Source organism: Dipodomys ordii, unplaced genomic scaffold (genome assembly GCF_000151885.1).
Source record: "Dipodomys ordii isolate 6190 unplaced genomic scaffold, Dord_2.0 Scaffold82, whole genome shotgun sequence".
Classification (NCBI taxonomy): domain Eukaryota; kingdom Metazoa; phylum Chordata; class Mammalia; order Rodentia; family Heteromyidae; genus Dipodomys; species Dipodomys ordii.
Genome location: NW_012267298.1, coordinates 12,075,662 through 12,093,690, shown reverse-complemented (window position 1 = coordinate 12,093,690; position 18,029 = coordinate 12,075,662). Strand labels below are relative to the sequence as shown.

The following is an 18,029-nucleotide window of genomic DNA, read 5'->3' as shown; positions in this document are numbered from 1 at the left end:
GTCTCTGACATGTTCCTGAGGGCTCACAAAAGCTGTGCCTCCTTAGAGGCTGGGAATGTGGGATGTGTGTACCTGAGCTTGGGGCTGTGTCCCTGGGCTCCAAGTTAGCCCAGGACATGGCAGTCCTGGCTTGAGGGCATGACCATTGAAGCTTGCTGGGTTCTTCCTTTAGCCAGGCCTGGGATGGAGATATGGGCCTTAGGGCAGGGATCCAGCATCCACATCTCTGTCAGTGCAAATAGCAGCCCTGTGATCCAGTCTCTTTCCTGCAGCACTGTGGATGAGAGCTTGGGCACACTAGCTTCCAGGCCTTACCACCTGGTGCCCAGGTCAGGTGTGCCTCGAGCCTCACCTTCTCACCCTGAGCTGTGGGCAGAGGTGTCCTGCTGGGTCTAGGGAAGAAGACAGACCAAGCCTGGGGTCCAGGATGATCCAAGGGTGTGAGTAGTAATGTCCTGTTTGCATCCTCAGCAGAGCCTCCGGGCTCCTTTTGTGGAGCTGGCCAACAATGAGAAGACCTCCAGTGAAGGTCATAGCAGGTGGCAGGGCCAGGAGTAAGAGCCGCCTCCAGACATCACAGAGGAGAATTTGGAAGCCATCCTTCAGGTGGAGATAAGGCTGTGAGGTTGGACGCAGTGTGTGTGGGGTGCTGGCTGGGGACTGTGGGACCCAGAGAGTCAGCCTGCTGTAGTGCACTCAGCCCTGGCCTGGGCTGACTGAACTGCCCTGTCTGGCTGTCAGGTGTCTTTGGGGAGAGCCTGGAGTCTTGGAGCCAGCGGATGGTTTTCTGGTCGTTAAGCAAACTGCACATGGCTGAACCTGCAATTTAGTACTGTTTACAGCAGGTGTCGGGATGAGCTGTTGGAGCCAGTCGTGGGTGTGGGGACTCCATGTACCTTGCTTGTGGCTTCTCAAGACTCGCAGGTCTGTCATACTGCTAGCTGAGAGCTGTTCAGCTACAGAATGTGGGTGAGGGGTGCACATATGAGAGTGAGTGCCTTGCAGTGCAGTGCGCAGAACAGTTTGTTGGCAGGACATGGCTCTGCTGGCTGTAGGACCTGAGTGTATATGACCAAGAGTGTGCTTTTCCTTCCCTCTGGGCCTCCTTATCTAAAAGGTGCTGGGCCTGCCTGCCCTCAGTCACCCAGAAGCTGGGCTTCTAGTGCAAATGGCCCTTAGAGTGGACCCTTACAGAAAGCGAAGACATCCCATACTTCCCAAATGGTCAGCCAGCAGGCCTGGAAGGAGGTGCGTACCACTGAGCACTGAAGTCAAGCCCCTATCCCTCACCCACTTCAGTCACCCCAGCCTGACTGCTGTCTTCCCACCTCTGTCTGGTGGAGGGGTGCTTATTTCTCAGGACTGCTTCCCAGTACTGCCTGCCTCCAGGAGCTGTCCTGTCCTCAAGCTGCTGAAAGGGATGCCACGTGGGTCCCAGCATCCTGGTGGGAGACTGCTGGGAGCTGTGTCTGGCTGGATGGTTGTTTCAGAGAACAGCTCAGCACACACAGGTGTTAGGTCCTCTGTTGGCACAGTAGGGTCTCCCCAGGGGAGCAAATGTGTGGCTAGGACCCTGGGAGACCCAGGAGAGGCCACAAGTCTACCCCCCTGGAGCTCTCAAATCCAGCCTCCAAGGACAGTCCTGGGGAGCACAGGCTTGACCTGTCCCTGGGGGATGGGAGAGGCTCACAGCAGGGCTGCAGGAAGGCAATGGGAATAGGAGCATGTGCTGCCACAGAGACTGCTCTTGTGACACTTGATTATGGGGGCCAGTGGCCAGGGGAGGCAGCATGCAGGCCAGGGTGAATCCAGCACTGTGACTGTTCACCTCTGGGCTCACGATGGCTCAGCAGGGACAGTAGGGTGGTCATAGCGTTCCCTGCTGTGCTTTGGGGAAGGGAGTCCCTCATCCTGAGCCTGTGGATGGAACCGACCACCCAGGGTCACTTTCAGTCTCCTGAAATAGGATGGATAGTGTCAGGCAGACACCTTGTGTGCACATGAGGTGCACTGCAGTGGTCCCAGGATGAAGTTCCACAGAGCAGAGGCCTAGGTGGTCTCCACTGCTACCCCTTTCTTCAGTAGGACTCCTACATGGCAGCCTGGGGCCCTGGGCAGTGCTCTCTGGTTCTGCTTGGTGAATGTGAACAGAGCCAATGGCTTTCCCAGGGCTAAGGGGGCCCAGGCAAAGGCTGTTACAGTTGTTCAGTGCAGGATGGAGCCAGCCTGAGGCCAATGCAGGGCCATACTGAATTCACTTGAGGGTCTCAGCCTGTGTACAGCCCACAGGATCCTCAATCCAGGCCTGGGCTTGTCTCAACACAGTTCTCTCTTAGCCCATCTGTACTGGGCTTGGCTGGGGCCTTGGGTAGACATGAGCAGTCCTGCCTTTACAGCCTTGGCTTCCTCCTCCGCTGTGGGGGCTGTGCAGAAGACATGGATCCTCCCTCATGCCAGTGTGCAGCCAGCTCTGGAAGAAGCAATGGAGTGGGAGCCTGCGAAGGCATTTGTCATGAATGCTCCTCTCCCTGTATCATTCACTCCCTTTGGTCTTTGAAAATGGGGAAAACAGGGCACAAATTGTTATTAGCCTTTCAGAACCCTCCCCCAGTATGCAGCAGGTCTTGGTGACAGCAGCTCTGGAGATGGAAGATGGAGGGAGGGCCCAGCAAGCCCAGCCATGAGAGAGGAAGTGACCGCCGTGAGTGTCCATGTGGTTGGTTCCTTGTTGGTCCAGATTGCTCATATTTCCTGCCAGAACAGAGAGGACGCATCGACAGACATGTGGGATGTGGGGTGGACAGATAGGGAAAGGGGCCCAGGGTGGGTCGTAACTGACACAGACCAAGTGTGCCCCATGGCTTTCAGCCATTTTTCCTTTCTGTAAGCTGAGTATCTCCTGGAGGCAGACCACAAAGTGATCTAATCTTGGTGGCTCCTGAATGTAAATTCCAAAGCTCTCAGATGTGGGAGGGTTTAGAGTGGGTGGTCACTCAGTGAGTCAAATGTCTCCACCTCCCTAGAATCTGTGGGACAAATGGCTAGGCTTGAGATGCAGTGACTGGCTTTAGATCCTAGTTCTGTGTAAAGTAGCAGGCTGCCCATAAATTGCTTCTTGCCTCAGTCATTCTATCTGTGAAGTAGGCTGATCTATGATGCTTTCTTCAAGGCCTACCAGCCTAGACAGCTCATGTGTCAGTCAGCCAATGTAATGGATCCTCAAAAGGCTATTGGGGGGGGCTGGGAAGATGGCTCAGTGGTAGAGTGTTTGCCTTGCATGCATGAGCATGCATGAGGCCCTGTGTTCAATTCCTCAGCACCACATAAGCAAAAAGAAAAAAGCCAGAAGAGGCGCTATGGCTCAAGTGGTAGAACGCTCACCTTGAGCTGAAGAGCTGAGGGGCAGTACCCAGGCCCAGAGTTCAGGCCCCATGACCAACAAAAAAAAAAGGAACAAAAAAGGCTCTTGGAGGGCATCTTGGCTTGTAAGGGGTCAGTGGTCCAGGAACAGTGGGGTAGATCTTGGCTTGCCGGGATCAGGTCCAATTAAGCGCTGAGTGAGAAGCTGTAGGTTGGGGCTCCAAGCTGATCTGTCACGATCGTACTCAGCCTGAGGACCCTTGGGGCCAGCCTCCATGATGGGCTTGGTCTTGACATTGTTGGCTCCCCATGGGTCTTTTTCCAACTTGAGTGCAGGTGTATCCCTTGGCGCCCTCTCCTGCTCTGACCTGCACACTTTATGCTTGGGTGGGCCATTTGTCAGGAGTGCTGATTAGGAGTTGTAAGGCAACTCCTTGGGCTGGCTTGTGTCTACTTTGTAGTTTCTGGGGCCTGAGGTGGGAAGACTTGAGTTGAGGGTGACTTGAACAACTAGAGGTTGGAAGCTCCCTGACACTTACTTATTCTGCATCTGATGCCTGGTCTACAAGAACCCAGTAGGGTCTGTCTATTGGATTGTCTCCACCAGTTCACATCTGTAGCATGGGCTTCCCCACAGCATGGCTGCTGTATGTACTCAGACTTCTTAGATTGCTGCTCAGGTATCTGAGGAAACTGCAGTCTACTCAGAGGCAAAGCCAGGCTAGGCCCAGGAGAGGGTCCGTGGCTCTGCGCAGGGAGGTGTGTCCCAGGTGTGTCCCATAGCTCTGCAGGAAGAGCATGTGGTGGACTGATATGGCTCTCTGGGAGATGCAGCCGGCTGTGTTCCTTCCTCTACTGCTGCTGGCCTCCTCAAGAGGCCATGACAACTCCTTCTGCAGCTGTCCCTTCACCTGGAGCCTTGATCCTCCTCCATTGGAGGCTTATTACACACCCACGGCTTGGTAACCATCCATCTTCCTCCCCTAGGATGGAAGCCTATGGAGGTAGTGATGTGTCTCTTCTAGCTGTGAGTATCTGTTGAGTGGGTGAGCAACAGGGTGGGTAGAGGGTGGGGGGAGAGGTGGGCTTGTGAAGTGTCCATTTTAATAATGGCTCTGCTGCTGCTATTCATACACATCTTCCCAGCCCCTTGTGGAGGCATGCCCAGTGCGTGCTCCCGTGTTCTGGTTTTATCAAAGATGCGACAAGAGCCAGTGTCACACAGCACATATGTGCCGGGTGGGGACGAGCACAGGTAGCCTGAGGTTAGAATTGGGCTGCCCCAACAGTGATATTCTCATAGCTGCTTCTCAGTCAGCCCCTACGTCAGGTGAGGCTTATGTAGCCAAGGTTACCCTAGACCCAGAGCACAAACAGGTCAGCCTAGGCATCCAGCCACTTAGCCTTGACAGAGGTACAGCACTCTGGTGGTGGATGGAGCCCTCACCTGCCCCTGGGCAGTGGGGGAGGTGGGCGTGGCCCTGGGCCCCGGCCATTGTGTGTGGCAGGCCCACAGGGTACCATCCAGCTATCTAAGCTGGAACTGTATTGCTGCTCTGCCAGCCTGTCTTGTGCACCTGTCTCCCACGCCAAGCCCATCTTACCTGCGGGAGCTCCCCAGCAGGTCTCTCACCTGACCCAGGTGCAGGCTTTCTGCACACTAGCTGTTTTGTCGCCATGGCTACGTGGCAGGCCCCCGAAGGCCCAGGACTGAATGTAGAGATTCTCAGAAGGGGAAGTCTGGGAAGGTCTGGGCTGGAGGCCCTGCTGCGCTAACCACTTGGCAGTGGGTGTGTCCAGCCCCACTCAGGGTGAGGTTGATGTGGCCCATGCTAACCACAGGTAAAGGGAGAATCAAACGAATGAATGAATGAATATACAAGTCAGCTGTTCACTAACTGGAACAGTTCCTTTGTAGGTAATGGTTGCCAAGAGCTTAATTATAAGAAGAGATTGTGTGATAGAGAAAAATGTAGTGGTGATATTTTCTCTTCCTCCTTAAAGTGAAGAGGGAACACCACATGCACGCACACACACACTCACACTGAGCTTTTATTGTGTCTTATAGGAGAAAGTTCTATGGAAAGAAGATTCTGTGAGAGCATTTAATGAGTTCTAGTTTTAGAAGCAATCAGAAAATAATTGCATGATTTAAACATTTACTAAGTTCAGATGTTTCTGTCTCCCTTGCTCCCTCTCTGCCCACGCCAGGGCACATAGCTGCAGCACCTGTGCCTCAAGGGTGGTGGCCAGGGTGCTTGGTCCAGAGGGCTCCTCCAGGAAAGCCCAGGACTGAGACAGGGGAGCCTTGGGGCCTGCAAGCTGGCCTTGCTCTACCTGACACCCTGGCTCCAGATGGGATCTGGTGTATCTGGGACTTAGCACCTACCAGCAACTGAGGTCTACCCAGGCGCCCAGTGACTATGTGGACCAGCTCCACATCCCCACGCTGTAGCAGGGTCTGCCTCCCACTGTCAGTGACAGGCCCAGGGCCAGCACCCAGGCCTGTGGCACCTACCCAGATGTTCTGCTGATGCTACTTAGGGTCCCATGCCACTCCTCATCCTCCCTCTGCTCTAGGGGCCAGGGTGAATGGGACAACCCCAGGAAACCCTGGAGCATGAGTGATGGTGAAAAAAGAGTCCATTCTTGGCTCCAGTAGAATGCATCCGGGTGGTTGGTAGGGCCAGCCTGTCCCGTGCCGCCCAAGGTCATGGGAGCCCAGGAGGAGCTCTCTCTGACCTCCCAGCAGTGCACTACTGAGACATGGCTGGTAGGGCTGGGGTGCCTGTGGTTCAGCAGTGCTGGGAGCTCTCTTGAAGGCCGCACAACCATAGGAGAGGCAAGGGCGTCAGTTGGACGTGAGACATCTACAGCTCAGGCTGTCCATACCCTGCCCACAGCCCCAATGTGCTAGGAGAGGGGCCAGACTGATCCTGCTCAGGGTCTGTGGGGAGGGAAGTTCTCCGCAGTAAGGCCACTTCCCCTCTCCACTCCCCTAAAAAGGTCAGGGTGTTCTTTCCAACTGTGACTCCCCTTTGTCCAAGATGGCTTATGTGCATCGATCCATGATCTTGCCAGGGGATCCTGGGTCTGTGTGTGGGAAGCCCACACAGAGAGCTGGAGGTCAGGGGCTGGATTTGTGCTAGTACCCACACTGGCTCACCTGAGCAGTGCTATAGTCAGTGGTATGAGAATGGCATCCCAACGAGAAGGTGGGAAGTCTCCACGCCAAAGCTGCAGTTAAGTTCCAAGAATCATCCTGAGAGGTGGAGATAGGGAGGATCAGTTAGAGGCCAGCCAAGAAAAAAAGTTTAGTGAGATACATCTCAGCCAGAAGCTGGATGTGATGGCATGCCTCTATGAGCCTGTACTCAGGAGGCAGAGGTAGGAAGGTCAGGGTCCAAAGCTGTCCTTGACAAGAACGTACCAGACTATCTGAAAAATAATGAAGAAAACAAGGGCTGCTAGAATGGCTCAAGTGGTTGAGTGCCTGCTCGAAAGGCTCTGAGTTCAAACCCCAATACCAGAAGAAAAAAAAAAAGCCAAACCTCTGATAGGTTTGGATCAGTAACCTGGAAGTCTGTGGAGTTGGGGCCAATGGGTCTGAGACTGAACTGAGCCAGAAGCTTTTGGCTTGTGACCTTGATATGTCCATCTTTGGGTGGATCATGAGCCAGGGACCTCACTCTTAGCACAGGTGGAGGGAACAGGAGCCTAGAAACTGCCCGGGCTGGTGCCAGTCATTCTCTCTGTTGCCCCATTGTGCTGTTAGGTAGACTGGAGCTGAGCTGAGCCCCCAGCCCCACACACCTCCTTCCTGGCCACAGCTACTCTCTGAGCCATCACGACTCACCATATTTAAGCCCAGTAATTGAATTGCAATTGATAGAACATGTCGGTTTAAGATCATGCTAATTGCTTCATTTCCCAGAACACTCCTAAAAAGAAAATGAATTTCCCTGTAATATTTTGCAGTGGGGTGAAATGACCCTTGCGAAAATCAATCTCAGCTCCATGATGAGCTCCAAGAGGGCGGGTGTGCTGGGGCAGCGGCCCGACTCAGCAGACATGAAGAACTACCCCAGCCTGGGCTTGAACTCAGTAATACACCTGGTGCCATGTGAGACTTGGCAGGGTTGGTGCCTGTGGATGGTAAGTGAGCAGACCTGGCTTCAGGACACCGCCTCACCCAGCATCTCATGGCAGGCAGGAAGAGGAGCGCACCTCTGCCGGTGGTGCTCAGGAGAATCCAGGTGTCCAGAGGCCAGGGAGGTCAGAGGACCTCTAAGGCCTGATCCCTCCTTTGTCCTCTTCTGTCCCATGGGTGCCTCAACCTCTCCTCAGGTGTGAAGGTGACAGTATGAGCCTGGCCCTTGGCACAGCCCTAGCACATGGTTTTCATGACCATCTTGGCCACTTTGCTGGAAAAAGGAGTTAGAATAAAGTTGGACAGGTGGGGTTGGAAGAGGTGAGAGAGCAGCATGACGCGCCATCGTGGCGGCATGCAGATGGTGCAGGCAGACTGTTCCTCTCTGGATGAGCTCTGGCTTCCCTGCTGAGCCCACCAGTGTCCAGGACGTTGTGTCCTAGATGAGGCTGCCCTTCCCGCTGCCTCTGCACTCATGGAAGGGCATGTGGTCCCTGCATGCTGAGTGTCTTGGGCTTGGCCTGGGGGAGGTGCTGAGCACTAAGATCTTGCTCTGCCTTTGATGAGATCTTCTTCCTTGCCTGCCTTCCTGTTCTGGGCCCAGCTTGCTCCTATGACTGGAAGGGGCAGACCAGGTAGACTCTAAGGGACGTCAGGCTCTGGGCTTCCCTTTGCACATGCCCCTGCTCCTAACATGCAGAGTGGCTTGCTGGACGTGAACCAAGTCATTGGGGACTTGGGCTCCATGGTGCCAGAGCAAGGAGATGCCATTGGTGAGTACCTGCTTGACTCTGGCCACCGGCCATCTGGAGGTGCCTGGTGGAGCCACCTGGACATGGGCAGGGTGGGGCCTAGTGCCCACTCTCCACCTTCCCGTCCTGCACAGTCACCACATGGTCCACTCTGGGTCTTGCTATGCCCAGAGACCCCACCCCACAGTGAGGGCCTGCTGCCCTAGTTAGGGAAGGGGCGTGACTGCAGCTATGGCCCTGGGGATGTAAGCTGATAGAGCCTGGGAGTCTGGCCCCTGGGAGTCTGGTGCTGTCATGGTGGTTCTGGGTCTGTTTGGCCCTAGAGAATGCGTGTGCCCATGTAGGCAGGTAAGTGGGGACGGTAGTTGGGGAGCCACAGCCTGTCCAGGGAAGGATGTCCTGAATACTCCTTCCCTTCCCTGAACAGCCTTGAAAGTCCTGGGGATGTGGGAGGCAGGATCAGTCCCTTCCCCAGGGTGGGCCCTGTGACATGAAGAGCCCTTGTGGCCCTGGTGTGAGTAGAACAGGGGCCGCAGGTTTGTAGCTCAAGGAAACCTACTTTGTTCCACTAGGGCGCTGGGTTGCCTTGCCTTGGGTAGTAGGAAGCAGGAGAGACTGAAGGCCCAAGTGACACCATCCTCACTCACTGCAGACGGGCCTTTCCTGGAAGAGGAACACAGGCCAGAGCAGCCAGGTGTCACTGCTCAGACCTGCCCCTTCCTTGGCCTGCCTACTTGGCTTACCTTGGTACCCACGGCTGGCTTTGGGGAGAAGAGGTGGATCCAGCCTGCCTGTACCTCTCTGTGTATCTCCTGCGACCTCCCCTACTTCACCACGAAGGGTTGGCCAGGAGCTGACCACCTGTATTGGTACAATGAGGAGATAGGATGGTTTTAACGCAGTCTTGATAACCCACCTAGCAAGTTAGGTGTAGGGTACAAAGTGAGGGTCTCCGAACGCTCTGACTGTTTCCTTTGAGGGCAAGTCTGGCTTGGACATCACGTATGGTATGTTCTTTCTTAGCCAGGCACTGCCGTGATAGTAGTGGTGTCCTCGCTCCTGCTGTGCCTCTGTCTCCCTCCTGTGGCAGGGGGCCTTGGAGGAGCCTACGCGCACAGGCACATCCCCTTGTCCCAAAGGTGCCAGCCTCACTCAGCCTGGCTTGGTCCTTGCTGCCATTGCCCAAGGTACAAGTCTGAGCTGGCCAGCAGGAGGACCCTGCCACTTTCCGACTGGGATTCTGGTCTCAGCTGCCCACCCACGCCTGTGTGTCGCGTCCATCTTGACCAGCAAGAAAGACGCAACACCGAGCTCTTCTCTCAGCAGTTTATTCAGGACCTTTGAGCATTCTTCTGACTGACCGACCCCGGGGAGAATCCCACACAGCCCTAAGTACCCGCTGGGTAGCCAACCCTGATACGCCACGTGGGAACCACCAATTAGGTCCAGGTGCGCGGAAGCAAGCCAGAGTCTATGCCTTAGCCATATAAGGAGTTGTTTACCACAGAGAGCACTCGCCATCGGGAAGGCGGAGGACGGAAGCCGGCGCCATCTTTAAGGTGCGGCTGCACGCAGCTCTCTACACCTGTGCCTTATCTGTGCCTATGTGTGGGACCAGCCTCTGCCTCTAGCTGGGAGCTGAGTATCCTGAGCATTCTCCCCCATTTCACTGCTCCCCTAGGTGGTGGGGCTTGAGCCAGGCTCCTGAGTGGGTGCTTCCAAATAGCCCAAGGCTAGCCCGTCCCCACTTCCCCTCCAGAAACAGGCTTCCCCCAAGGCCTGTTCCATGTGACAGCCCTCCCTCCCTAAAACTTACCTTGTCCTCATCCTGCCCCTCACTTGCTGTTGATTCTCAAGGTAGCGACTGATGCCTTTGCCACTTGAGACTGGCTGACAGATGGAATGTGCAGCATGCACAATGGCTTGTCCACCCCAGATGTCCCCGTGACGGACTGCCTCCCAGTGGGAAGAGGGACTAATTAGGGCTGACCTGCCACAGGGATACTTAGGCAAGCCGCTGGAGACCAGGCAGGCAGAGCTTGGAGAATGGTGTGGCCCCAGGCAGCACGGGCTGTTGTGAGGGTCTTGGCGTGTTCCCACAGCTTTGCCCACTGCTCTGCTTCTGGTGCCTTTCCAGGGTCCAACAGCAAGAAGGCCCCAAGCAGGCCAAGCTCCAGCTCTGCGATGGCTGAGGCAGGCCTGCTGCCAGGTTCACACTCCCGCACCAAGATGCGCAAGGAGACAGAGGTGCTGTGCAGAGGGTGGCCTGTCACTGTCGCTGCAGTGTGGGGTGCTGTGCACCGAGTGTGGAGCAGGATCCCGCAGGCCGTGAACACGCTGGGCTACTGTCACCGGGACCTGAGCGACCTCAAGCACAAGTGCCAGGCCTGCGAGGGGCTGTGTGCAGGAAGCTGTCGAGAGCCCAGCCCCTGGCCTCGTCCTCACACACAGTGGCCGAGACCTTTCCAGCACCAGCACCCCAAGGCAAGGGCCAGGCTGTAGAAACCCTGCAAAGTAAGCGGGCTCCCCCCACCAGCCCATCCCTAGCCAGACTGTACTGGCCACTGCCAGTGCCTGCTTCCCAAGTGGGGCTTGGGAAGTATTAGAGTCCCAGGAGACCGCTTTGTGGACCCTGGGCTGAGGCTTAGGAGAGTCTTCAGGGACCCCATTGATATAAATACAAAACCCACCAGATGCATTGGGACCAACTTTGGTGATATCATTAGGGCCAGAATAGCTGCTCCCTGAATGGACTGCCAGCACCAAGCAAGATAGCATGTGCATGCTCTGCCAGCTACCGCATGTCCCTTTGTCCCTCAAGCCCTGCAGGTGGTTGGAGAGGAGCCTGCAACATGCTCTGGGGTGCCCATGTGGCTGGTGCCAGGTGCTCTCTATCTGTACTTGGCTGTCCCCTCCCTTTGGTTCCTAACTTCTGGGCCCGTGAAGCAGTTGCACAGTGGAGGTGGACTAGCAGAGTCGGGGGATCGGTCTCCCTGCATGGCTGTGCTTCCTGAGACTTGAGCATGTGGCCCTCACTGGCTGTGCCACCCCAGGATACCCCTGGGGCTCTCCTGTGTCTCTGGAGGTCTGCTGGGTATGCCAGTCTCTTCCGTTTCACCTGCTGCTTGCAGGGGCTAGTGCGTTCACCTGGGCCGGAGGCTGTGCAGGGACTGCACTTGGAATGCAGTTGGGTTACGTTGGCTTCTAGGCTGTATTGGACTCAGTAGTCTTGAGAGTCGTCTGCTGACCTCCTGTTGACCTGTGGCCGCCACAAAAGGCTTGACTTTGCCTGTGCCAGTTTGGGACATTGGCCTGGTGTGAAGAGGTCTGATTCATCGTGACCCCTTTGCTTTGCCCTGGCCCTGACTCAGCATGTATGTCCGAGAACCCAGGCAGAGTGAACATCCAGTGTGCTGAGTGAGGCTAATGGGGGCTAGAAGATTCCCTGGGCCTGCCAGGGCAGGGAGGGCTTACCCACAAGAGTATGCACTCTACTGGGGGCAAGGTGAAGATACAGAAGCCACCTGGGCCTGGCGTGTGGACGTCTGTGTTAGCTGTGCCTAGAAGAGAGGGGTAGCCATTGTGCTTGGAGGGGTCCCTAGGTTGCCCTGGGAAGCAAGGGAAGAGAGCAGAGTAGACAAATCGGGAAAAGCTCAGGCCTAGACAAGGTGGATCTCATGTTGGGTGGGTGGCCACAGACCCAGGCTGGCTTTCAGCAAGAATGTGTGTGAGGGCATGAGCAGTGGAGGCTGAGAGCGCTGATGTTTGTACCTTTTCTGTCAGAGACAGACTCAAGGTCAGGGTTGCCAACAATAGCCTGTCATGACAGCTGGTGGATTCCAGACCAGTCCAAGGACTCATTGACAGGGTGGGGCAGAGGCAAGCTAGGATTTCTGAAACCCACACAGGGCTCCTTCTGATTATGGGGGCAGCAGCCAGGCCTTTCCCCAAGATTGGCTTATGCCTCTGGAGTGGAAAATGGAGGCTACCAGTGAGACTAATGTGTTGGGTACTCAAGCCATACACTAGCCAGAGCAAGAGCAAACCTCCAAAGGTCACCCCTGTGCCCTGTTCCTGCCAGTCTGACCTTTCCCAGGTCGGTCAGAACTTGTCACACCCAGAGAAACCCCACACTTAGGAAGCTGAGCCCAGCCTTTTGTTTGTAGATTAGGAATTAGAGGGTTGAGGAGAAAAGGGCTTTACCTGGGGCCACAGAGCTGTGGAGACCAAGAGCTGATCTGAGAGCCTGTGTTCTCAGGGTCTCTTCAGTGGGACTTTTCCTACTTCCCTAAATAAGCTGGCCCCTGCTCCTCCTGAGCTGTCTCTTGGGACACACAGACAGATGATGGGCAGCAGGATGGGTGGGTGGATGAATGCATAAGTGAATGGACAGTGGGTAGATGGCTGGACAGAAGGAAGATGGGTACATCAAAGTGATCTGGACCATTGGTGAACAGGTAGGGAGACACATGGGGAGAAGGGAGACACAAAGAAGGGGAACACAAGTGGACAGGTGGACACAGGAAGATGAGTGGACAAGAGGAGGGCCGCACAGGCCCCTAGAAGATGGGTAGGTGAGGCTGGGATGGTGCTGTTCTGGCATTGCTGGAGAGCACTGCTTTGCATTATGGAATGTAGCTGCCTCACCTGCCAGGTGCGCACCACTCTCACTGCAGACCGTGCCCTGACCAGCTTCAGTGCTGAGACCCCCCAGTCCCTGTCCCTGGCCTGCTCGGTTTGACACTTCCTGTCTTCCTGCCAGCTGACCAGGAGGATGAGGCCCCCACCTGCTTGTGGCTACCTCTGCGAACCCTGGATGGGCCCCGCCCACCCGAGCCTGATAGCCTGGACTTCCACCGAGTCACCCATGTGCCTGCCTCCTCTCCAGCCACGGCAGCCCCTGTGGCCACGCTCTTGGGGACCTTCGGGCCCTCACCCTCTGGGAGGACCCCTGTGACACCACCGGAGGCATCGGCTTTTGCGCAATGGCTGCTGGACGTGCATGGGCAGTGGGGTACCCTGTTGGCTTCCTGGTCACAGCAGAGCACACTGATGGCCAAGCAGAACCAGCTGCTGCAGCAGCTGGCTGGGCAGGGCCGGAGGCTGGCCCTCAACCTGACCCTGGGGCGGCTGGTGACAGGGGTCTCAGCTCAGGAAGCTTCATGCTCAGCCCCAGACAGCACCTCTGCTGTCTGTGTGGCCCACAGACCCACCAGAGGCTCTCCGGCATCTCCCCCAGGCCTGGAAGTCTTCTCAGGAATGATCCTGAAGGTAGAAGAAGAGGTGTAGGGCTGACCTTGGGGCACTGACGGAGTGGAGCGGAGGATGGCGATGGGAACTCCAACCCCTCTTGGGGGAGAAGAGGGGAGTCTGGGCCTCCCGGAGCGGGGAGGCTGAGAGGATGGCAACCCTCGTGGTGGGGAGCTCCTCGCTCTCTGGCCTGTGTGGCTATGGCACCCTGCGGGTGGGCGCCTTGGAGCACCAGCCCGGGGGGCCCTGGCTTACCCAGGGACAGGAAGGGGCTGAGGGGCAGTCACAGGGAGCCCACCGCAGCTGCCACCGCCCGCTGGGCACAGGGGCCAGCGCCCTACAGGCAGGCTGGCTGGGGGAGGGGGAGACACTGGGGCCCCCCTGGCTTGGATCCTGGAAGTGACCGCTTGGCCAGCTGCCAAGAAGAGTATGGAATAGCTATCTTGAAAGCCCTGTCCTCTGTGGGGATGTACAGACCCAGAGGACCTGGGCTATGTGCTTCACTATGACCCAAAGGAACTGTGGGCCTGGAGCCATCTCTTTCCTATTTCATATCTGTTGTAAATAGATGCATATATATTTATGTATATATATTACTCAGCACTGTATGGGGGTGGGATGTTGTTTTGTACCTATTGATTTTTCTTGCAAATGACATTTTCTTACACGAGCACAAAGTGACAGGAAAGCAGCCGTGCTGCTCAGGACGATGACAGTAAATGAGCTGGATGTTCCCTGTTCCGGTGGGCCGCCTCTGCCTTCACCTCCAGCAGGGAGTCATCGGCTTCCCTGGCTTCAGATTCTTCCTTCTGCCGCCTGCTTTGACTCTGCCAGGTCTGGCTGCCCCTCGCATCTCCTGCCCCTGTTGGGCAGCACAGTCTGGAGCCACACAAGAGTGCCTCCTGTGGGAGCCCAGGCCTGGCTGCTGGAGGCCTTGGCTAGCCCTGGGTCTGAAGTACTGGCCTGAGTGGGTAGCATGCCAGTTCCTGCAGCTGCAGTGCTCCAGTCCCATAGGCAAGTCAGGGGCTTTCCTTATTTGACCTTTTCACCTGGGACAAGCAGCGCCAGAGGTCTGGCTTGGGAAAGCCCCTGGGTATGTTAATAGCCAGGCTGCATTTGCCCTCTGCAGAGGGCCGGCCTTCTAGCCTCATCACCCTGGAACAGATGTCCCACAGCCCCTGATTTGTGCTTCCCTGCTGCCCTCGGGAAGACCAGCCTCTGTCCTGAACAACTCAGGACCAGCTTAACACCACCACCTCCAGGAAGACCTAGTGAATCTCCAGTTGGAGCTCTTGTCCACTACAGATGCCCCTTGTGGTTGGTGTTTATCTCTGGCAGGGAGTACTTTCTGTATTATGGGAACTGTCTGGACCTAGCCTTACTCCAGTTCCAGGCTGAACCCCAAGCCTGGCCCCACACGGAGCCATGATCCTGGTCATGGATCCCCAACCCTGGCTCCCCACTAAGCTCCATCCGTGGTCCCCCACTGAGCCCTCATCTCAGATATATACTTATTCTTGATCCTGGTCACAAACTTAAGCCTGATACTTACTAGTAAAACCCAACTGTGGTCCCACACTGAACTTCAACCCTGGTCACACATCCAGCTCTGGTCCTAACTACAGACTGAGCCTTAATCATGGTCACAGACTTAGCTCTGATCCTAATCACACACTAAGCCCTGGTCCTGGTTGATCCTGTGGTATGTTTGGGCGCCTCCTCTGGGCTAGGCCCTGTACTGGCGTGTAGGATACCGAAGTGACAACAGCAGACAAGAGGCCTCCCAGGGCTCAGTGTTACAGGACATGCTAAGCATGTTGGCAAAGGTTACTCTTCAAACTCAACATAGCTGCATTGGAAAGAACACAGCCTAGTTTGTCTAGGAGAAGATAGGCTGAGTTCTAGCTCTTATGTGAAGGAAACATGGAGTCACCTGAGAGTCACGTGGCTTCCGCTCTCTTCTCTGTGGTTCTTGCCCAGTGTGGCTGTAGGGCTCTCACATCTCTGCTCTGTGGTCTTGTGGTCCAGGGTGGCTATAGGACTATCATCATCACACCTACATACCAGGTCACAAGAGGCCAGGAAGAAAATGAGGAAGGTCATGTCTACTCAATTCAGTTGAGTTAAATCAGATGTCCATACTTCAGTGACCAGGAATCAACAGAGCTGGGGCCCACATGGAGGTTGCAGGCAGGAGGATAGTGGACAGCTCCCTGAAGAGGCAGAGGTGCTAGCTGCAGTCTGGAGCTTGCAGTCGGGTGAGGGAAGAGCTACTGGAGTCCTGAGCAGGGAAAGAGGAAGGGCTAGGGAGGACAGTGCTACTGTGTCTGCTCTGGCTGGGGAGCAGAGCTCTCTGCTTGCAGACAGCAACTAGCCTGGCTCTGCCTGCCCTCAGTCCCTTTGTGCCCTCTCCCCTCCAGGCCAGTGCCCCTGCAGGCAGATGCCGAGAGACCAGGCAGAGCATGGCTGGACAGCAGTGGGCAGTGTGGAAAGGGTGTGTGTGTTGGTAGGGAATGGCTGAGAGATGACACCACCCACCTTACAGCTGTGCTCTGTGCCCTCTGTCCCCAGGGAGCTCCCCATCCTCATCATCTGAGTGGAGGATGCGGGGAAATGAAGTTTCTAAGAGGGTGGCAAGGTCACTATTGACTGGAATCCCGGAGTAACTGTCCGTAGGTAAGAAGGCCTGCCCAGCAAGGGGCTGCCTAGAGACCTGGTTTGACAGGACTCCCCAGAGGCTGTGTCCTGAGGAGGGCAGAGGGCAGGGGCAGGGCCCTCCCACGGGGAGCAGGGAGAAAGGTCACCCGTGGGGTAGGGTTGAGATACTCAGACCATGGGGCCTTCGGTGGTGGTTCACTCCACCCCTCACCTTGCATCCCATTTCGCAAAGTGAAGGCAGAGCAGTGAGAGTACTAGGGGGATGGGTGACATCCAGGCTTTCCAAGTCCCTCACATCACATCGCCCTGCTGGGTGAGGGGAGGTGTTTGTGATGGCCCTCGTCCAGATGAGCCGGACCAGGGCCTCCGCCCTCTGGGGTGCACAGAAAGGAGATTGGGCAGATATGCCCTATCAGACGGCTTGACATGGGGGAAACATGCTTTCAAGTGCTTTGTTAGCCACAGGGAGTCAGCAGGTGCCAAGGCCTGGCCCCTAGCCCCTCCTCGCTGGGAAGCAGAGGAGAGGCCAATGGCTGAGAGGGAGTGCGGGGGCTGCAGGTCACTGCAGCGGGCCCTGTGTGAGCCCCACCAAAAGTCATCGGCGTGACTGGCCCAACACTGAGGGGAAAGCAGCAGTAGCAGAAGTAGCCATGGATTTCCCCCACTGGAACTGTTTTTTAAAATAAAAGGATGAAATCACAAAAGTTATATTAATAAATATTAATATTATTTCTATAACTAGGTATAGCTGAGGAAATGCAGATTTTTTTTTAGAAATGAGTATGTTAGATTTCTGGCATCGTAGTGAAGAAATATGAAATATCTAAAGCAACTTTGGAGAAAGTTTTGGTTTTTTTTTTTGGCTCTGGAGATTCCAGTGGCCCAATGAGGTTGAGCCTCTCATTTCACTAGCCAGAAAGCAATGGGATGAGGAGCTCCACTCATCCCCACCTCCTACCTCATTCCCACCAGGAGCCTCACCCTGGGGACCAAGTCTTTGACACCTGGGCCTCTGCAGGCCACGAATCCATACTCGATCCTTACTAGATGATTAAACATCACCGGCTATGATGAAGTGAGAGACGGCCAGTGGGAAGATGTCTGAGACATCTGCAGGAACAGAGGAGAAATAGACACTGTGGCAGAGAGAGAGAATTAGGGGGGAGAAAGGACCCTTGCTTCTGCTGAGATGCCACAGTAAGGGAACAGGGTAAAGGGTGGGGATTAGTGTCCATGATGGCTCCCTTCCCACCAGCAGCAGTGCAAAACAGGAAGCTTAAATCCTACAGAAAGCACCGACAGAAAGTTTGGATCACTTCATTCTGCACCTAACAAAACTGTCTTCAAGAAAAAAGACAAATGTAGACCTTCCATAAGAGGAAAATGAGGACCTTCGATGCTAAGCTGCAGAATGAAGAGCTGTGGTGTGGGAACAGTGAACCAAGGGAGTTATAAGTAAACCGAGATGTCCATTAAACTTGCAGAACATCTGTAATGGCTAGAAAGTCTAATTTGTAGGATTAAACTTCTTGAAAGGACAGAGCAACTGGATGGTGATGTATTATTAATTAGGAAGAGTTGTTGAAGTGCTCTGAGCTTGTATTTTCAGAGAAATTAAATACTGAGTTTAGTCTATTAATGTTACTGTATATAATAAGTATATACAGTATAATACTATAACATACATTAATAATAGGAATGTATATAACAGAAAAGACATTCATGAAACTCATTAGCCTCCAGTTAACCAACAAAAAGCCAGAAGTGGATGTATAGCTCAAGCAGCAGAGTGCCAGCTTTGAGTGAGAGCTAGTCAAGCAAGAGCTTAAGGACCAGTACCAGTACAAAAAGTGAAAAAA

The 18,029-nt window shown here is 55.1% G+C and overlaps 1 protein-coding gene across 1 annotated transcript in view; it reads left to right on the top strand.

The window, feature by feature from the left end:
- Tsnare1 (t-SNARE domain containing 1) overlaps positions 1 to 13,793 on the top strand; it is a 51,155-nt gene extending 37,362 nt beyond the window's left edge. Inside the window, 6 exon segments of the mRNA XM_013025142.1 lie at positions 472 to 620; positions 6,477 to 6,486; positions 8,211 to 8,283; positions 10,400 to 10,523; positions 10,565 to 10,776; positions 13,025 to 13,793. Of these exon segments, the coding sequence (XP_012880596.1) occupies positions 472 to 620; positions 6,477 to 6,486; positions 8,211 to 8,283; positions 10,400 to 10,523; positions 10,565 to 10,776; positions 13,025 to 13,551 (1,095 nt within the window). The 3' untranslated portion in view covers positions 13,552 to 13,793.
- Positions 13,794 to 18,029: the final 4,236 nt, after the last annotated feature.